The 21,795-nt window shown below is 43.6% G+C and overlaps 1 protein-coding gene across 2 annotated transcripts in view; it reads right to left on the minus strand.

The window, feature by feature from the left end:
* Positions 1–9,120, minus strand: part of GALNT18 (polypeptide N-acetylgalactosaminyltransferase 18) — a 214,084-nt gene extending 204,964 nt beyond the window's left edge. The window contains exons 1-2 of one of the 2 annotated variants that reach the window (XM_066320557.1): positions 9,038–9,120; positions 8,598–8,865 (exon numbers count right to left, since the gene is read on the minus strand). In XM_066320557.1, coding sequence (XP_066176654.1) covers positions 8,598–8,832 — 235 coding nt within the window. In that variant the 5' untranslated portion in view covers positions 8,833–8,865; positions 9,038–9,120. Of the gene's footprint in view, positions 1–8,597; positions 8,992–9,037 lie in introns of those variants that run through there. The other variant, XM_066320558.1, reaches the window with a different exon arrangement.
* Positions 9,121–21,795: the final 12,675 nt, after the last annotated feature.

Genomic DNA, 21,795 nt, shown 5'->3' on the forward strand with positions numbered 1-21,795 from the left:
ATTCCTGTTAGCACAAGTAGAAGAGGAAAAGGCTGGCATAATATGATCATTCCATATACAGCTGGTAAAATCATAAATCCCTCAAAGACAAATACACAGAACAAAATTATTTTAAAAATTATTCTGTGCTCAGTTCTGCAAGCCCTTTTTATTCTGTGCACAGAGAAATCCCAGAAGACTTTTTCCCCCAACCATAATTTCATTACAATGAAATGATAATCCTGTAATGGATGAGTACAGACTCACTGAGTCTGCAGTGCTTGAAAAGTTTATCTGACAGTTTTAAAGGTAAAAGTTACCTCCAGCATACCAAATCTTCTTGCAAAGCCTCTGGCAAGTCATGACTTGACGCAGAAAGAAAAGCTTCAAAGCAATTTGAATCCACCATGAAAGCAGGGACAGGTAATTCTCTGCATTAGTTGGGTGATTCATGAAAGAGATCTTCAGCTAGATTCTGATTACATATGAGCAAGCAACACAGTCTAAAAATCTGTATTATCTCCCTAAAATGACAGCTAGAATGATCATTTATCAAGGAAGAAAAAAACCCCAGAAATACTATCTTTTTCTTACGCTCTTCAGAAAGCTGCTTATAGAAATCCTATTTTCTCAGAGATCACCTATGACAGCTCTAATAAAAGAAAAATTCAAACATTCACATTTAAAATATGGGGCTTGATTCAGGAGATAGGAAATGTCAAAACCAAAACTACAACAGGATTTCCACACCCTTATGGACATTACTAACACAAGGTCACTGAGCTCCTGAATTTTCAGCAGAGATGTGGGCAGTTGTGCTATTTAAGATGTGCTAATTAAAACGTGTACGTTGGGAGAGCTATCTCATCTCATACTTCAGGGCTCATGTCAGCCTCAAATTTGTGTCACTGCACAACAGATGTGGCTACTGCAGCACACCAACACCTGGCTGCTGCAGGACTCACACACTCCCTGGGGGCAGGAGGGACCTTGTGTCTGAGCCTTCTGAGCAGCCCCAGCAGTCAAACCTGCCACCAACAGGCAGTGAAAGTTGGCAGATCTCTCTTTCCCCCTCCTCTGCCCTGCTCCTGCACTCCTTATCCATAGGGATGAAGGCATGGAGTCAGGGCTTCCACTGCACATTCACATGGCACATTCACAGGACAGCTGGGATTCCTGCCAGCTGCCACAGCGTTGTTGCCATAGAAATAATACACTTCTAAAACCTCGTGTGTTTAAAACACACTTGAAGCAGTGACTATAGCAAGAATCCCTCACAGACCCGAGAAGACACACTGGAATTTTAAAGGCAGAGCACTTCAAGGCAGCAGCTTGGGCCTTCCACCTTCATATTCTAAAACAGAAAGCAGAATATTCTCATTTGTTAATTTTCAAAGCCAAGCAAAGGAGATGCTGGAGAACTGTAATAATGACCATCATGGTTTCAGCTCCTAAACATCACTGCCTTTCCCTCAGAAAACTGAGGATATCACGTTAAAAACAGCACCTTAGCTACAGAACACCAGTTGAGCAGAGAAAAGCTGTGGAGAAAACAAATAAAATGCTGTTTCACAGAGAACACATCTGCATTGCACAAGTGTGGGACAGATTTAGGTATAGATGACAGCAGCATGAAGTCAAAGCATGAAGCCTCATGTACCTGAGAATTCCAGTGTCTATGCAGAGTATCTGTCCCCACTAATCCAACAGTCTGGCACTGGGCTGTTCATCAGGTTGCTAAAAGGAAGGAGCCCAGAGTTTCTACAGAGGCTGCAGAGCTCGCACTGCAAGGCCAAGGGCAGCACAGAAAGATGCCTCCAGAGATGATTGAAAGGGAAATAATGCAGCAGATGAATGAAAAAGGATTTGCCTCGGAGGAACGAAGTTAGCTTTGACAACATGAAGGTAGTTTTCACTCCTGCGTTAGACAGAAATTAAACTTTATACATTTTGTTCTTGTGGACCAGTAAATCACCTCACTGCTCTGGACTCAGGGACAACCCCAAGACACCACAGAGCCCAGCCTCCAATCTCCAGGCCAAGTGTGGCTGACAACATAATCTTATGGCTGCAAGAAGTAAGGACAGCCATTAACCAGCTACAGAGGACTCATGCCCCATTGTGTACCTTTCCAAATATCGATATATTAATAGCTGATAATCAAATTCCTGGGCTGTTTCAAAGACAAACAAGGATCCTCCATCACCCTCAGGAGGCAACTAAGCCATCCTCATAACTATCTCAAGATTTGAGCCCAATATTTGCTTTTTTAAATCACCATAGATTTTCTTTACACATCATGTCTCTAACATTCAGATGGATAATACTGGCCTATCCCACCACTCCAAAGCTTATGCACATAATGTAACATCGATGACAAGACCCTTCTGCTGAAGGCAGAATTAAAATAAACTGCTTCTGTGACCTGTCACAGGCAAGGGAGCAACATTAGGTGTGGAGAGAGGCAAAAACTGCCTCATGTGATGCCATGAGAGAGCGAGAGTCCAGGACCAAGCTGATCTCAATGTTACACACAACTCCCAGCAGCTGTGTGCAGGCCTTGCTTTATGTTCCTTTTCAGATGCATTTACCTCTACTCTGGTCATACAGCTAAAAATGACTTGTTAGCACTGAAGTGGGCATAACAAGCTGGCAGGAAAGACCTCAGCTGGAACCCCTGCACAGCTGCAGGCTGCTTGTGCCAACCTGAGCCACGCAGCCCAAAGTGACACCAGAGTGGCACAAATGAAGCGCTGGGTGCAGAACCTGAAGCAGAACAGCTCTCTCTGTCCCTGCTCAGCCCATCCATCCTCTGCACTAAAACCTCCCCCTCCTTCCACTGAGGCTGTCCCATTACGCAGAGAAACAAACGTCAACAAAAATGAACTTTTTCAGAGAAAAAGGCAAACTTTTCTAGCTTAGCAATGAGGGAATTTGTTGAGGGCATGGAAGTCACGCTCAGCTCCTGATTATTTTTTTTAACCTTCCGTTGAAGTCTTCTTTCATGTGAACTACAGAAATTGTCATGACTGAAGGAAACTGAATCCAGGTCAATTCTCTTCCCAGCTAAAAAGCTATCATTCACTCTGTAGCCAAGTAAAACTTTTCTTGTTTCTGTCAAAAGAAACAAATCTCAAATCTGCCATGCCATTCCCACTCTATAAGCCTGAAGAAACAAAACAATCAGGAAAATAGAAAACAAACAAACAAAAAAAAAAAAAAAAAAAAAGAGAAACCTCATTCTGAAGAAAACAACTTTAATCATGAAAGGAAATCATTCAATATCCAGCAATTAAATCCAGTTACCTTAATAGGGCCAAACCACCACACCTCAGTTTTGCCCACTGCATCTTAACCCCAGTGACATAAACCCTCAGTGGAAGAACCAGCAAGAATATAATTAGAAGGGAGCTAAAGATATTAAAAGCACCAAAAAGTTAATTTTAATAACAGTAAGAATATACTATCAAGGTGTAGTCAACATAATCAGCAACATTAAGTCTTCAGTAGATTGTCCTTGAAATCCCTCCACCTCCAGTGTTGCTTGAAAATTCACAGCAAATTAAGTCTTCCAGTTGAAATAACTATATTAAGGGTTCTTTAGTGTGCTCATCCCTAAGCATGGAAGAACATGAAAGTTAAATTCCAATTAATCTGCACTGACATGCAGCCATCTAGAATGACTTGAGAAGTCACAGTCTAAAGAGGAAAAATAATGGGATTAATCCTGCCTGTCTTACATATGCAAGTAGTTGCTTCCATTGCCATTAGCTGCATTGGGACAGCAGATCTCTGTGCTTGTACAGAGACAGGGAATACACAGCTCTCTGCAGTGGAGCAAGAGCTGAGTGTTCCCAGGGCTGCTGCCTGGTGCTCATTTGTTTCTCAGTAGAATAAATACGCTGCAGCGAGCGATAAACACGCCTAATTGCTTTTGAGCTGGAGGGAAATAAGCTGGGGGGATTTAGCCATTAATGATCCCCATAAGGAATGGGCCTCAGGAGTAAGAGACATGGTGGAGTGGCCATTTGAATCCTGGTGAGTTGACTTTATGGAACCCAGGTAGGGTTACTTAGCCAGCCTGCAAAAAGACAGAAGACCTCCTTCTTTGTGTTTGAGATCAAGAAATAAAGGGTAGATAAGAAACATGACTTCTACTTATTCAAATCTTTCCCAGGCTCAAATTAAGAGTGAGTTGACCTAGTTCCCAAGCTCAAAGTACACAGTTTCTGGGAACAAATCATTTCACCCTAACACCTGACAGGGGGACTGAATGAATCACACACTGAGACCTCTCCCTCACCCAGCTGACCACAGAGGGTGATCAGATACCCAGCTGTGGGATAGCTAATATTAGCTCAAGTAAATCCACACAGCAAACCATTCTAAGCAGCAGAATGAAAGAGAATGCAAACAACCCTTCTATCACAAATTTTCCCAAGTCTGCGCAGTACCTGATATTCCACTGATAAGAACAGATGCAGCAGCTTGCAAAGATGGAGGACCAAAGTCTTAGTAGGACACAGGTGTCTTAATAACCATCCATCAGCCTCAACTAAAAATTAGGCTAATTCTAAATTGAAGTGGTAACAGGCAGTTCATTTCTATCAATTAGCTGGTGTCTTAACTGTTTGGTAATTCTGTTTAGGTCCAAGGGATTGGGAGGAAGAATGGGGCAGGGGCAAGGAAGCAAGTTAATGTCATAGACATCACAGTCTATAATTTTTTAAGATAATTCCACAACAAAAATATCATCTGATTAAAACTAGGAAGGCTGAAAATCGTCGCTGTAGGACACAAAAAATAGTCCAAATATTTCAAAAGGCAAAGAACATAGAAAAAGGCGGCTTTATATTCTAATTCTTGCTACCTTTTATAAGGTGTTCCGATATAGACTTAATATGACTGGTGAACAGGAATGACACCTCTCCAATCCCATTGGTTAACTAGAGGAACAGCAAAACATCACCTGGAGAAAGATTGTTTCCAGAAAGGATAGTTGTTTGCCAAGATTGTTTTGAGAAGAAACTATCTTGAGAATTTTTTCCTTGGGAAAAAGTTAGCAGCTACTAGCAGGCTAAAAATCTTTCAGACTCAGAAATATCAGGCCCACAAAAAAACTACCAAAATGACATTGCATAATAAGACAGGATGATGTACAGCAGTGTTTTGAGTGATATGGGTTTAATCATAGCCTAGCTTTTCAAGGAAAATTAAACTGTGAACTATGACGGCCTAAAGCGAGGCTGCAGAAAACAGCACATTTCTCCCTTTTGGCTGGTGTTTTTCACTTTGTCACTGATACAAAGGAAGTGTCAGATTAAGAGCAGGCGGCCCAGTCCCCTCAGCTTCCAACTGCACATACGACTTAGGGCAAGTTTTTGGTGTCTGAGCCAACGCATTATTAAGATGAAGGATATGTTGTGATCTGTCTGAAGCACTCTCGTATTGATTTTAATAATGTGAGAGTGTTTGGGGGTTTTTGAGTCAGTTTGGTGTTTGTGAGCAAAAGAGAACAGGTTTTTTTATCCCATTTAACACTTGTTAACCTCAGCCCTCTAAAGCATACTTCTCTGGGAATAAAGCTCAGTGCTGCTACACAGTCCATGTGCCACACACCTCTGTCAGCCATGAAAAAGGCTGCATTCTGCATCAAGCTATCCATCTGGTCTTTTACTCAGTTTCTTTTATACACATAAACACACACAATTGACCTCGAAAAAGACACCATCCTGTCTGCAAACTCCAAAGGAGGTGGGAACTAGAAGTTTCTCTCAGTGGGCTGCCTGCTAGCATGGAGCATATGCCTCCTACTGAAGATTTGGGCTGGGGGGGAGGAGAATCTCCTTGGCACTGGGAGGGTAATTACCTCAGATGTAATTAACACCAAAATCCCACAACACACTGCCACAGAAAACCCTGCAGGTCACCATTACTGCAAAAAGGTGAAGTCACTCCACCAAAACCTCTTGTGAGCTGTGTCTGGCCACAAGCCAGGAACTCAGGATTCCCAGGTTTCAGTCAGCTCAAGTTTCAGCATCGAGCTTTAGCTCCACAGGATTCTTCTTTCTGTGGCCCGGGATTTCCCTGTCCATACCGTTCATTCCAAACACAAGGCATACCAGCTTTGATTCCCTCTGAACCTCTCCTAGCTGGAAATCAGTCTGCTGCTTTTCTTGCCATAACAATGTCTTTTAAAAAGACATACTTTAAAAAGGGTCTTATATGAAGGTACATCTTATTTCTTCTTATTTCCAGGACACTTAATAAAATATTACAAGATTGCAATTTATATGCTAAAGGAATTCCCAGATGGCATCTGATTATACAATTCAATCAGAAAGCAAATTAAAATGAAATATCAGCACAACCCCGTGTGTAAAATGGAACAGCTAAGGCTCTCTGGCATTCACAGGATATCCTATGGAATGTAATTCTATTACCCCTGTTAATTTCATGCCTGTTCAGCATTGCAGAACATCTGAGCTATTGAGATCTCTCTACAACACAAAAAAACCCCCAGTGGCCCAAGGACAAGTTTGACAGCAAACTACAGACAACCCTTATAACCATGTCTAGAACCATTACAGCAGCTGGTTTACTCATTGTCTGGCAACAACTCTCAAAAAATATAATTTCTTCAAGCTGACCAAGTTCAAATCCAAACCCAGTCAAAATTGGGATATTTCTTTCAATAACTCCAGCAAGTTTTGTACTATGACCCAGAATTCACAGCATCTCACAGTTCTAAGCAAAATCTGATTAAAGTAACACTGTATTCTGCAGTATCTGCCACAGGAACTCCTGTGAGAATCCCAGTTATAATTATTTGGCAAATAAAAGTAGAGAAAATCCACTTTGAGCTAAGGATCTGTGATTTTTATTTTATTCATTTATTTATCTTAAAGACTAAGTAGTTTCAATGAGGTATTAGAAGGTTGTAAAGCATTTTTTTTTACCCCCTAATATTTTAGTATTTATTACCAAACTGTTCACTCAGGTAATTCTGAAAAATCCTCTTCAACTTTAAAAGAAGTATTATTTGAGGGGGAAAAAAAAAATCACCTGGTTTGGCTAATGGATAGTCACCAAAAAAAACCCAAAAGCTTATGCTCTAATCCATGCTATACTCTCCCCTGATTTAAGTGCACCTTTTCTCTGCTACTCTAAGAACTAGTGACAGAAGGCACCAACATGGTTTGTTTCCTTGAAAACAGTTGTCAGTTTCCTTGAAAACAGTTTCTAGTTTTCTGGAAAATAAACAAGGCTATTTGAGCTTGTCACCAACAAACCTGAAGGGAGTTATGCTCCAGCCTCATAAGGGAAGTCAATTAACTTTGTGTATCTCGCTCTTAAGCCAGAGTCTCTTGGAAAATCCCTGCCTTCATATATGCTTCCACAGTGCACTCCACTGGCACACAGACAAGAATACATTTCCTTTTTAAAATCCATTTCGGGAATCAAGAAAAACTTAAGGACTGCATGATAGAACTTAAAACTTGAAGAAGCTGCTATAACCCATTCTCCAAGGCAGAAAAGGGGGAGGAAAAAAAACGTAAAAAGCAGCATTTTACTCCTTTGAGCAAGATGACAAGACTATCTGAGAAATGAGTGCATATACAAAATGAATGATGATGTGCCATATTTAGAAAGATATTAACACAAGCCAAAGCAGAGTAGCTGGGCTTTAATAGCACTGCAAAGTTATGTGTATTGGCAAGGAGGGAAACCCAACTCATATGGGATTACCCACCCGGCTCAATCCACTTGCTTCATATTCCCAGAAGACCAGCTGGTCAAAGCTGTGTGGGAAAGATTTTTTGCACTAGTGACAGGTATCCTTCACCACACGGTCTACTTTTCAGATTTAGGAGACACTAGAACTAGGGTTTGAGCATTTGGTGGAGGTTATACAGAAGTAGACGAAGATAGTTCCTCTAGATTTTGTACAGGTTCTCACCTACCCCCAAGCCTCCTTAACATCCAATTCACGTGGCAGGCTGAGAGTGACGGTATGATCCCATGGAGGTGATGAAAATATCAAGGAAGACACTAAAGATCCCCCAGTAAAGCAAAAGTCATGAAAAACCCCAAACTCACAGGAAATAATCATATTCTCCCCCTGTGCCTTCCCACTTCAACCCTTCTCCCAGGGCACCCATTAAGCGGCGATCAAATTAAAAGGCATTACACAGAGAGAGATTGCCCCAGTTCTAATCCCGAGAGGCTCTCGGCACTCCAGCGGCACTGAGGGAAAACCTTCATCAGCCCAAGGAACACGGAGACTCAGCAAGGATTAGCAGAGCCGGGCTTAAAAGGAGGCGGGGGTGGAGGAGAACAAGGATTCCACTAGCAGCAAAAACCATTTTGGAAAAATAACAAATAAAAATTAAAAAAAGGACAGGGCAGACAGCAAGGCGGGGAGCGGGGCTGCGGAGCCCCGCCCGGGGAGGGCAGAGGCAGGGAGCCGAGGCAGCCCCCGCACGGTCCCCGCGGGGCTCCGGGAGGGCTGCCCATGGCTCCGCCGATCGCGACAGGCACGACACACGACACACAGCCGACAACACACAGCGGGAGGGGATGGAGCCGCGCTCGGCGGGCGCACGGCGAAACGGTACCTTGGATGTGCTGCTTGATGACATTTTCCAAATGGTCCAGCCTTTCTATAATCCTTAAAGTGTCCCCTTTGTCTTCCTCTAACTTTTTTTCTGAGATCGGCTCCTGCACTTTCACATAAACACTGGCAATGTAGTTGGTGACCCAGCCCACGTACAGCAGGCAGACGATGTTAGTCATTCCACTCAAAATCACGCAAGTGGACACTAAAGTTTTGGTTTTCCTCGTGCACACCATCCTGAGATCCCTCCATATAGCTCCAAAATAATCCTGTGATCCAAAAAACAAGAATAAGCCGCGATGAAAAGAAATCCTTTCCCCCCTTCTCCCCGAAACGGAGACCGCTCCGAAGTCAGTAAATTTCCATGCAAAAAAAAAAAAAAAAGTTCTCTAAATCCACAGAATTAAAAAAAAAAAATATATATATATACTAGTCGCCTACCTAGAAGGAGAGGCGGGGGCGGGCAGGGCTGACAATTAGAATGCCGGCTGGGAGCACATGGAAACAGCCGAAAGTTTGCGATGGCAGCGCGGACAGCGAGGCGTGCCCGCCGCCCTCAGGCGCCGCCCCCCGCCCCGGCCATCACGGCCGCCGGCAGCCCAGCGCCCGAGCCCGGCAAACTTTCCTCCCGCCGCCGCCGCTTGCCATCGCGGCCGAGCCGCAGCGCCGGGAGCGGGCAGGCAGCCGGGATGGGCCGGCCGGGAGCGGGCAGGCAGCCGGGATGGGCCGGCCGGGAGCGGGCAGGCAGCCGGGATGGGCCGGCCGGGAGCGGGACTGACAGCGCCCGGCTCCAATGGCAGCGGCGCGGGGCGGGGACGCGGCGGGGCCCACCTGCTCCTCGCTCCGCAGCCAGCGGCGCCTCAGCGCCGGCCTCCCTGCCTCTCTCCCTGCCCGCCGTGCCCGCGGCTGGCTGTGAGGGATCCCCGGGCTGGAGAGGCGCAGGCGACAGCCCGCGGTGCCGCTCGCTGCGCGGTGGAGCAGCCGCTGGCTCGCCCCCAGAGGCGTCCATTTGCCTGAGGGGCGGACGCGGAGAGGCGCCTGGGGCTCCGCGGGGCTCCGCGCTCCCCGCGGCCGCGGTGTGTTGGGCTCGGAGCCTCTCGCCCATCTCGATGCTCGGAGCCTCTCGCCGTGCCCGCTCCCCGCCCAGGCTGCGCTGGGAATAGCGAGCGCTGTGGGCATCCAGCCCGGCGAGCCCGTATCCATCCGTCCATCGCCTCCCCGGGGACACGCTCCATCCCAGAACACCCACAATTAGCCTCCGTGTCGGGGGCAGGAGCACTAACTCACAGCTGAGCTCAGCGCGCCCGTGATGCTTTCCTCTCGTCACCTCACGTTTCGCATTATTTTTGAAAGCGCATTAAAAAGGCAGATTTCTCTCAATATGAAATCTCACTGATTTGAGGGAAGGCACATGATGAATCTTTTCCATTCCTTTTAAATAGGGGCTTTTGTACTATCTGAGATCATTTTCTTTTGATAGCCTCAAGACAGAAATGTAACCAGCGTACCCAGTATTAGAAACAGTGAGGCACGTGTTAATTAACATTCTAAAATTACTTTAAATGCTTTCCCAGTGAAAGCAAGAATATCAAATGTTGTGGATTGACTGCACTCTGTAGTTCACGCTACAGAGTTGATCGTGCCACCAGGGTTTGCCAGCGTGCAGAAAGCCCAGCAAGGTACCAGGACATACTACTCTGAAGCACAAACATGAGTGTTCAAACCCTTCAACAGCTCCAATAAACACTGCAATATCTTCAGAGAACTAAAACCAGATGATTTGTCTTAGGTCTTGGGATTGTTATTCTTAAATAATTGCAAGCAAGACCCAGTATTCAAGAGAGAAGGCAAGCAACTGCCCTGCCAAAAGACAGAATGACTTCTTCCTTTCCATCAGTTAGTGCTCCATAGAAACTGTAAAAATGATGAGTACTCGGAGACATACAAACCAGCACCAACAGAAGCTGCAGTCAACTCTGCCAACAAAGCTGAAAAAACAAGTTGCTCCCTCAGCCTTCTGAGCCTCTCTGAAAACTAAGTGAAATTTGGCCGGTTTTAAAGTACTTCCCCTGTGGTAACACTAGAAGAGGTGAGCCCAAGAGAACTTCGTTGGAAATTAGAATATGTTGCACAAGGTGTTCGAAGGAGAAAACAATATTTACGTTTTAAGAAAATATCTTTTCAATAATACAGTGAAGTTTGCTGGACAAAGCAGTCAATGAACAAGTTCAAGCTTTGTGAAAGACAAAACACTGACAGAATATATTACAACAGTTCCACCCCGTAAGTCACTTATTCCACTTGGTCTGCAATGAATGTTTGTCCACACCATCATTTAGTTTCCTGTTTTCTATCTTTGTGTACCACTTCAGTCTTACAGCTTTGCTTCTGGTAGCAATGAGAGCAGGGAAGTGCTGTGGTGGAAGCCTTTAATAATAGTGTTACACAGACTTCATTTAATCTTTGTAAACCCCGCCTGCAGTCACAAAATACCAATTCTTCAGCAGTTTAGGCAGAATCCAGGACTTAGCCTGGGACTTCTCAATCTAGAGCACAATTTATCAGAAATCAGTCCAGGTAAGGGATGAGCAACAAGCATTAAAAAATCATAATTTCCATGGAAATGTATAAAATACTAAGCACTAACTGCTTTTATGAACAAATATGAACAGTACTTGTTACTAATGACTGTAAGCACATCCTTAAGTGACACAAGCACTTGGAAAAAGATGGATAGTGTCTCACAGCTTTAATAGGTTACTTTTAACAGTACATAATTCATTAACCCACAGTAACTATTAATAGTTCTTCAGCCTTTTGTTCCCATCAGCTCTCTGATCAAGTTTAAAATATATTTTCCTTTATAACCACATTCTCCTATTACCAAAGCTGCACTCCTATCTCCTAACTTGAGCCTTGACTTTACTGAAGCTACTCTTAAAACTGACTTCATAGCAAAATCTCCAGATGCTTTGATACACAGAAAAACTGCACTTGCTTTCATGCCTCTGGTAATAATATTCTAGACAGATCTCTTTAAAAGTCTTCTTTTATGGGTTTATACAAAGTTCGAGGTATCCAAGTGTTTGCCATTGAAAAATTGGTTGTTTTTGTCATTTTGATTTATTGTTTAGTATTAGAATCCAGATGAGACCCCTTCATGCAATGTATTACATAAATACATAAGCAGTGCACTTTAATAACTTAATGGGAACAAAAACAGGAAAAGGAACAATAGCAGAGTAGAAATGCTGCCAGCCTCACGTTATAGTCAGGGAGAAAATTAGGTGGTAAAACTCTTAAATGTTTCTTTTTCTGAACATTTAAATTATAGGGAAGCACAAGGTCTATGAAATATTTTCTCTTAAATCAAAGTGGTGTTTTCTGCTTCAGGTGTTTAAGCTTGAGGCAGTACAAGCTACAGTGCAGGTTATTAAAATACAAATCTTGATTTTATCCTTGTCCTGATACTGCTGTGCCATGTCACGCTATGCAAATTATTTCATGTAATTACTTCACATTTCTTAAAACATGTATATATTACAGGCTTTAATGCTGATTTCTCTTATAGTCGAGGCAGCCACTGCACTCAAGGTGCTTCAATAAAAACATCAGAAGGCCTCAAGTATCAGCACCATGTTAGCTAGAAGTCTTTCATACCTTTTCTACGTAGCAATCCTATGGGCAGCTCCACACAGCTCTGGCTGTTTCTCTTCTTCCTTCTGCAGTTCCAGCTCACTGCTGTGCTTCCTGTGGTGGCTATGTCCCCAACACAGCCACCTAACCCTGTCCTATGTACAGTGGCTTACCTTAACTGTCCCCTCATCCTCACAGCACGGCTAACAGCCTCCAGCTGAACTCTCCACCAGCTAACTCTCTCTTTTATCACACCCAGCTGTGGGGGCAAGGCTCTTCCCACTCTTTGGCAATTAACACAGCTGCAGTGGGTCAGAGGCACGATTGCCTTCAGCACTGTCTCTGTCTTCCCACAGATTTCCCCAATACACTGCTGTAACAGGGCACCATTTCAATCTAGTAAATAATGCCAGAAAAGTGGCGGCTGTAAAGTAACCTCTCAGAAATTCACTTCCTATTTCTTACTTATCATTACAGTTCATGGAAGGGAAATGTTTAAGAACTGTGTTTTTACGGCTGCATTTTGATGCAGGTTAAAACATTTTTATGTGTAAGGTGATGCTTGAAACATCAGAGCCAAAAAAACACCTACCGCATTTTATTAGAACAAGTTTCTTACACCTTGTTAGAAATCAGTGGGAAAGCTTAACTTTTAAACTTTATCACATTCTATTCAGATTCTTAGCTGAAATCCCATTAGTTTGGGAGATATAATCTTCATTATTATCTAGTCTGAGGAGATTTTCTTCTGTTATTTCTTCCCTCTCACCCATGATTATCACATCTCTTTTTTTGATAGGTGATAAAAAATTTCAAAGGCACTCACTAAGCAACATAGCATTTTACATCATGGAGAGAGACGACTAAATAAATCTAGGAAAGCCTGAATCACTCTGAGAAGGTGGATTTTTTGGGAAGCTCTAATATCTGAGCCTGCACACACAAATCAAGACCTGTACATCTCAAGCAGAGATTACCCCTTCTGCAGATGAGATCTTCCCAACAATTCAAAATATGAAACTGGAGTTTTGGCTCCTCAAAAGAGGCAGCTTTCTCTATTTTGAAGGTAAAGATCAAGTGTTCAGTCCCCAGGGAAGTGATCCAATGATCTTTGGTATCTGTTGTCCCAAGCCATCACTAGCACTAATTTTAAACTGATCTTAAACTTCTATTAAGCCATAAAAAGACATATGCAGGAATTGCAGAGATGCTTCCGCATTTTCTGGAGCTGGGTTTTGGAGTAAGGGATTGGGTAAGTGGATGTTGTATGATAATGAATAGGAACTGAATGCAAAACAAAAAGAAAGGAAGAAAAATTGGGAAAAGGCTGAATGAATGATAAGTAGGATGGAGGAAGTCGAGAAATAAAAAAAACTTTTTCCTTGTTATGCTGGGACATATTCTCATCATCCTTATTCCTCTGACATTTTCTCTTTGTCTCTCTCTTGCCTTCTTTGGGTCCATATCTGCTCTATCCCTTTACTATTATTCCCTGTCATCTTTTCCATTCCTCATTTAAAAACCACTACTTTCAAATTTACACTAGTTCTGTTACACATCACCCTTCGTGGCATTTTTAGCAACCACCAGTTCATTCAGGTCATGCAGGACTCCTTTTTCACCACTTTGCAAAGACTGTTCAGCAAAACACCGACTGCAGCAAAACTCAGCTCCACACGGCCACTGCAGCCTCCCAAGGAGCAGAGTGAATTAGTGTCCAACACACAGACATCCAATGGCATTCACATGACCAACATCCATGAATCCCAGAAGCACTGAGGTTGGAAAAGGCCTCTGAGGTCAGCTTGTGGCTGAACAGCACCATGTCAAGTAGACCATGGCACCAAATGCTGTGTCCAGTTCTTTCATGACACCTCCAGGGACAGGGATTCCATCACCTCCCTGGGCAGCCCCTTGCACAGTCTGATCCCTTCTTCACCCCTTCTGTGAAGAAATTCCTCCTGATGTCCAACCTGAGCCTCCCCTGGTGCAGCTTGAGGTAATTTTCTCTCATCCTGTCACTGTTCTCTGTGAGAAGAGGCTGATCCCCACCTGGCTCCCCCTCCTGTCAGGCAGTTCTGGACAGTGATGAGGTCTGCCCTGAGCCTCCTTTTCTCCAGGCTGAACACCCCCAGCTCCCTCAGCCACCCCTCAAAGGACTCTCCAGACCCTCCCAGCTCCGTTTCCCTTCTCTGAACTCGCTCCAGCCCCTCCATGTCCTTCCTGAACTGGGGCCCAGAACTGGACACAGCACTCGAGGCGTGGCCCCAGCAGTGCCCAGGGCAGGGGGACAGTCCCTGCCCTGCTCCTGCTGCCCACACTCTGCTGATACAGGCCAGGGTGTCACTGCCCCCCTGGGCACACCCTGGCTCATGTTCAGCAGCTCTCGACCAGCACTCCCAGGTCCTTTTCCACTGGGCTCCATTCCAGCCACTCTCCCCACAGCCTGTAGCAAAGCATGGCGTTGTTGTGACCCAAGGACAGCACCTGGTGCTGGGATTTGTTGAACCTCACATCACTGGTCTCAGCCCATCCCTGCAGCCTGTCCAGATCCCTCTACAGTGCCTTCTTCCCTCCAGCAGATCAACACTCCCACCCAACTTAGTGTCATCCACAGACTTTCTGAGGGAGCCCTCAGGGCTCATGGCTGGATCATCAATAAAGATATTAAACAGGACCAGCTCCAACAGCCCTGGGGAACCCCACTGGTGACTGTCCCCAGCTGGAAGTGGTACCATGCACCAGCACTCTCTGGACCTGGCTGTCCAGAAAGTTCTTAACCCAGCCAAGAGTTCACCTGCCCAAGCCATGGGCTCCATCATTTCAAAACCATTCACTGAGCACTGAAAGGAGGAAATTTAACATAACAGAAGGTACAGAAACAAGAGAGTGCTGACATCGTTCCACAGGGGAAACTGAACTGTATCCTGTCTTCTGGACTGAGTTCTCACTACACATGAAGCAATGAGAAAACACCTCATGCAAAGGAACAGAACAGAGCCAGAAAGAACATTGAAACATCTACTGGACACTTAGATTAAAAAGCAACCTGCAAGAGCTAGGGGCACATGGGTGTGTGTTGTCTTCTCCATTACCAGATGCATGGCATACAAGGTATTTGCCATCTCCCTGATACAGTTGCTATAAAATTTATGTCTGTATTTTCTGTTTCCATATAGCATTTTCTATTCTCAATGTTTGCCAGGCTTATCTTGTCCATTTGTCTTTCCAAAATGTTTTTCTATCAAAACCATCAAAAAATCACTTCATACTGTAATTGATCTCTGCTATGCTGCTGTATTAGTTACTTTTATGCACTGGTGTGATTTATTTCTCTCTGGCAGCATTACACTGCACCATGTTTTTTGCCACAAAATTCTCAGTTAATCCATCTCAAGTGACTCATGTGTGACCAGCAATTCGCCAGCAGGAGTAAAAGATGCAACATATGGTCCTTTGAGAGGGGCATGTCTACAGCTTCTCAGAGAAGCATTATGTTCTGTTCTCCTCAAAGCTGTCATATGTCTACACCCTACACCTCCAATGACAACCTTTTCCCTAAGCAGCTTCAAGTATCTTCATTTTGGGGTGTTAAACCTTGGAAACATTTGAAACAGATTACCAGAGATTGCAGCCCACTCCATCTCTGAATCTTTTTATATCCATTAAAAAAAAAAAAAAAAGAAAAGAAAAGAAAAGAAAAAGACTAAATGGAAAACAATTGAATTGACATCTAGAAGTAATGTTGGCTTCCTCAAACAATTCCTCAATGCTGGTTTCTTCTGTCTTTAACTATAGTCATACAAATCATTGTACTATGTCAAACAAGAACTGAGGCAGCCAAATATCCTATTTAGAAATACTGTCTAGCTCTGAATTTTGAGGGACAAGAATAGTCCTCTTGCCAGGCTTTGCCTGGAAAAGCTTCAACAAATTTAATGGCTTAAAGGCTGTCTGTGTCAGTGGTTGCAAGTGATTGCTTACACTAGCTGTGCAGGCAATCACAAATTGACAAAGTTCTGAACTGGTACTTTCTCATATTCCAAAGAAAAAAGAAAATATTGTGCAGGCCTGTCACAGACCCCCTTCTTAGAGAGCTCTTTGCCAGTGTGACTCTCATATGTGCAGTCCCTTCTCACATAGCAGGAGCTCCCCACTTCAGTTAATTTTTGTAATTCTGCTGTTCCATCAAGCTGTTATTCAGGGTCATGGCTTCCCCCACCTTTTGCTGTTGGCTCTAGAAGTTACTAAGGCTATGGTATCCCCGCTGTTTACCTGCTTGTCTGGTCACATCTGTGCATGCTGAACAATGCAGATCCCAACCTCCCCTGTTCATGACTGCCTTCTCTTTGGAAACTGACAATTTCTTCCTATTCTTTGTCCTTTCTGTCTTAATCAGTTTTTAATGCATGAATGGAGCTTCTTCCTTAAGCATAAGAGAGAACAAACTCCTAGGAAGGCTTTGCAGCCCAAGTACCAATTAAATCCAGCATCAACTGTCATCATTATCCATGTTCTCTGATGTCTCAAAAAAACCCCTGTAAATAGGTGGAGAATGACTTCCTTCAGTTGCTCATTAGAGAATTACTTTTCTAAACAGAAAAACCTTAAAAGAAGCCTAAAATTCTGCAATACTCCTTTTCTCCCATTCCTGCAAGACAGGGGGTGATTATTTCTTCCAAATTTTTTCTTTTCTGAAGGCTTGGATCTTCATACTGTTTCAGAGGAATTGACGCTGAAACATTCAAGAGCATTATGCCAGAGTAAAGAGAATTAATGAAACTACTACAGAGGATTAGAAGGGTAAAACTTCAGGAGTGACCGTAAACTCAAAAGAGAGATCAGAGTAAATGGAACACAAAAGTTATTGTCCTTTTTAATTCAAATTGATGGTTAGAAATAATTAAATAACCTTCTGTAGGTTCAGTTTATTGTTCAACCAGAAATTATCAAAAATTGTATGATTCTGCTTTACTGGTTTAATGTAAGGAAGGACAGACACCACTGAAGAACAGTGATGGTGAAATCAATTAGTTTAACTCTTCCATTTCCTAATCAACATTTTCAAAACCATTTTAAAGATGAGATTTGGCCAGCTGTCCTTCAGCCAGTGGTTAAAGTAAATGTACAAAAGCCTCTGTTGATGCTCTTTTGCCAAATTTACATCCAAGTAAGTAATTTAGCTGAAACATGAGTTTCTACAATTTGAGACTGCTGGAACAATTTTCCATATGACACTTTCTTTCACCAGATACTACAGCCACAGCTTAAGCAAACAAGCAATTCACCTTAAAATACCTAGAGTATGTTAGTAATTAATTCTCTTTCTTAGAGAGATGAAAAGGTTTTCTGCTTCGGATGTGTTTTTGCTTGGTTGGTTTTTAAAGGATTTGGTGATGTCCAGAGGTTATCTTTTCTCTGATCTGTTCACTGCAAAAAAAACCACCACCACCACCACCACCCTGAAACACAAAAAAAAGCCCTTCTGCCATTTTTAACCAAAACTGACTACACAGCAAGAAAGCTTTCAATCCAGCTTGGTATTATAACAGTTCTCATGGTATGAGAGCAGATTGGGGGTTTTATTTGGTTAGGCCTGGAATACAATACACTGCTCTAAGGACGTCTAACTAAACCCCTGTGCCCTGAGTTGCTGTGATGAACTGCAGAGGGAACAGCCTTGCGGTGCTGAGAGTTCAGGTCTGTGTAGCCCCTTGCCCTGGGTGTGAGGGAGGCGAAGTTCACAGCCCTCCCAGTGCTGTGCAGTATTAACTGGGTGGGTGTTGATAACAGAGCAGTGATTCAGCTGCTGCCGAGCAGCACTGGCCCAAATCAGCCAAAGGGGTGTTCCATACCATTTGACTCCAGCTCAGATGTATAAGCTATAGGAGAGGGGAAGAAGGGGAGGCATTTGTGATTCCTCAGCCTTTGCCTCCTGCAGAAACCATTACACATGCTGGGGCCCTGCTTTCCGGGAAGGGTGGGAACATCCCTGACAGTGGGAAGTGGAGATTGACCTTTTTTTCCTCAGCTTATGCACGCACAGATTCTTCCTTATTGCTTTCTTTCTCTAATAAAACTGCCTTACCTCACCCTGCTGGTTGTCCTTCATCTTACTCTCTGTCCCATTGGGAAAGGGAGTGATAGAGGGACATAGTGTGCAGGTGGCCTCCAGCCAAGGTCAACAAGCTACACCCCTTCTCCCCACTGTTTTGTGGATCGGTTTGCCCTTAAGTTGCTAGGGATTTTAAGAAAATCCTAAACATACAATGAGGTCTCCCCTCAGGCTCCTCTCCTCCAGCTGAACAGATCAAGTGGCCTCAGCCTCTCTTCCTACAGCTTCCCAGGGCTCCATAGCCTGCTCTGCTCCTGGCTTCAAACAAAGCATGTTCTCCCTGTAGCCTCAGCCTTGGGCAGCTCCATCTCTCCACACTGGGCTCTGTGTCCAGCTCAAGGTCCCTCCTGTGCCAGCAACACTTGCTCCAGCAGCTGCTGCCACGAACCCTGAGCTCATCACTGCCATTGCTGGGCAGTCTCAAGCAGGGACTTCATTGAGCACCATTCCTAAATCTTGGCCCAAAACTACTGGGCTCCGAATCCCAACTCCAGGTACCAGGATCACTGGGATCTGTTGTACTCCTCTGTTACCCTCCTGTGTCAATGATCTCTTTCCAGAGGATACAGAGTGTGGAACTATATCTAAGTGTGGGTTGTTTGCCTAAAAAATGTCTTTGGAAGTGTCTCAGCTGACTGCCTGTGCTCATTCTCTCTCTGCAATTGTTCTCTATGCAGGTATCAGATCGTAGCATTCAGACACAATTTCTGTTACTTTGGACTGCCATTCTCCTCTGCTTTGAGGGCTCGAGGAGGCCTTGAGATTGTCCCGCTGCCACAGCAGCCCCATCCTAGAAGTGCTTTGTGTGGGCTGCTCCAAATGCATCTTCAAACTGCAGGCTCTGCTTCCAGAAAAGCCCTTCCAGAGCAAATAATCTCCTACTGTCCAGCCTCAGTCTTTTTCCCTCTCAATTTCCTCTTCTACCAACTATCTGTCACATGAACTGGCAGGTCTTCCCTCAGCTGCTGCTTTCTTCTTTAATGGACAGATAGAATCACGAGAGGAGCCTTCTGAATGTCCTCAAAGTTGAGCAGCACTCGCTGGCACAGCCTCTTCTGCTGCTGGCACATCAGTGCCAGACTTCTGCCAGCTGGGCAAGGACAATGGAGAGCATATTATTACTACCAAAAGACTTTCCTTTTGTTTCAGAAATAAAGACAGATGCTTACAGAAGTTATCACAGGAAAAGAAAAGGAAGCCCTCAGAGGAAGCCCTGGCTGAGATGCAGGATGTATTTCAACAACCAGGAAGCTACCAGCAAATACAAGGCAATCATCCCATTTGGAATTCACAAATTTCTAGGAATGTCTTGAGTCAGCTAGAACTCCAGATTTTAGAACTGCTGAGGACAATATTTCAAACCATAAGCTGCAGACAACCTATAAGAGTTATTTTTAAATAAATGCTTGTAGACACACAAAAAAAGTAAATTGTTTTAAAATCTCCCATGAAATTCCAACTAGGCTCTTTCCTTACTAAAGAACAGTATTCCCTCTGGTGTACATTGGAGTCACATGCACATACTCTTCTGCTGTGCAACTCCCATAGTCCTTCACTATTTTTTTCCATGGGATGCACTGGCTTTATGGTCTTCAGCAGAACCTATCAAACACTAAAGATGTAGAAACGAGATGCTGTTACATAATTTGGAAGATTTCTGGTGTAGAAGCTGGCTTCACATACAGCCAGGCCTAGGCTCCAGCTGCAACATTATTTACAGCTTAATTTACAGCTTGACTTTCTATCAGCACAACTCAAACACACAAAATCCACACCTTCTTTAGGCCAACGAAAAGCTGCAAAATGCATTTTGTAACAGGCACCCAGCAGATCACTAACCCACAGCTTTCATTTTAATGATCACATTAAAAGATTACAAAAATGCTGAGGCTTTTTTTGACAGGAAGACTACAAGGGAGAAGTGGTTTTTTTAACGTGCTGTAGTGGTTTCATCCTTCCTCATATTGTCTTTTCTAGTCAAGCCCAAGGATAAACAGGACTCACGTGGTCATTGCAAATGGTTCATTGCCAATTTCAATATCGGATACCAGAAAAATACCGAATGGTTTATTTCTTTTTTTGTCTGAAGTAGCCTGCACAGTAAGAAAAAACACTTATTTTTTATAAAATCACCTACTTTTATACAGCTTAAGACAGGAAAGGGCATGAATTTCTATTTGCCTAAGTTCAACACACAGCATGTTCACTCACAGGATAACAACCACCAGGCAGCAATACTTCAAGGTCCTCTAAAGAAACAAGCAGCTGAATTGCCCTATGTAGATTTTCCAGTTTATCTTCCTGTTCTTTATGCTATTTGCTTTACAATTGCTTTATAATTCTCTTCTGCCCCACAGAAAACTTCCTTTAAAACATGATTGAGTCCTGGAGTCCAGAACAGAATGTGGGAACTCAAGGAAACTTTTGGAATTCTTGCTGTTATTGAAATACTAAACACCACATGTTTAAATTATAAAGTCAACTGCATGGTGGCTTTACTATGGAAATTTCATAAATAAAAGATATTCAGAAGCCCTAGTTTATCCCAACTGAGTCTACACACTTCAAAAAAGTTACGAGACCATGTGGGTTTAAGAGTAAGGCACAATCTGTTTGAATTGTACCACGGCTCCTCCTCCTTAGAACATCTCAGTTGCACATTTTCACCCGCCCAGCTTTATGGCCTTGGCTTTGTTAGATAATTTCCTCTCTAGGATTACATTCCACTGGCCTCTTGCCAAAAGCATTCCAACTAGAAGAGATGAAATCTTCAGCCATCAGCAGAACAGTGGAGCTGACATACATCTTCAGGCAACTGCAGTCTGACCTCTCTGAACAGCGCTGTGCTAAACACAAATTTCACTAAACACCACTCGGATGGTGTTTCTACCTAGTTGTTGATAAAAACGTGCAATATAGACTGTAAAGTGTGGGAATTGCAGCAGACACTGTTTCTCTGTAGACTGTAAATAATACAGTTATTTTAGCAGCAGAAATTCTGCCCAAGGCTCATGTTATTTACAGCAACCTCACACTTTTCCCCTGCAGGGTCTGCCTCAACAAGCTTCTGTTTGTTTCACCAGGGCGTTGGAAAGGTTCTGCTGCAAATCTTTCAGAGACAAAATTTTTAGCTCTGAGAATTGATGTCTGGTTTTGGTGGGTCCTCCTCCTGCATCTGGACTTCTCAGGAGAAGCCTCTCAGGAAAAAAATGATGCAGAACCAGGATTCAGAGACTGATTTGTATGGTAAGCGAGACATAAAAACAACATTGCAACCTTTTGCAGTGAAATTGAAAGAGCAAAGGGTAGACTGAAGGTGGAGGTTTTTGGGAAAAGATAGGAAAACAACTCAACCTGTAAGCAAAGGGAAAAAACAAGGTACGATGAAAACGATACCTTTAGTATTAAGTGTTCACCTGTGGCACAAGACACAAGCCTGTGCTTTGGG

This window comes from Sylvia atricapilla, chromosome 6 (assembly GCF_009819655.1).
Source record: "Sylvia atricapilla isolate bSylAtr1 chromosome 6, bSylAtr1.pri, whole genome shotgun sequence".
Classification (NCBI taxonomy): domain Eukaryota; kingdom Metazoa; phylum Chordata; class Aves; order Passeriformes; family Sylviidae; genus Sylvia; species Sylvia atricapilla.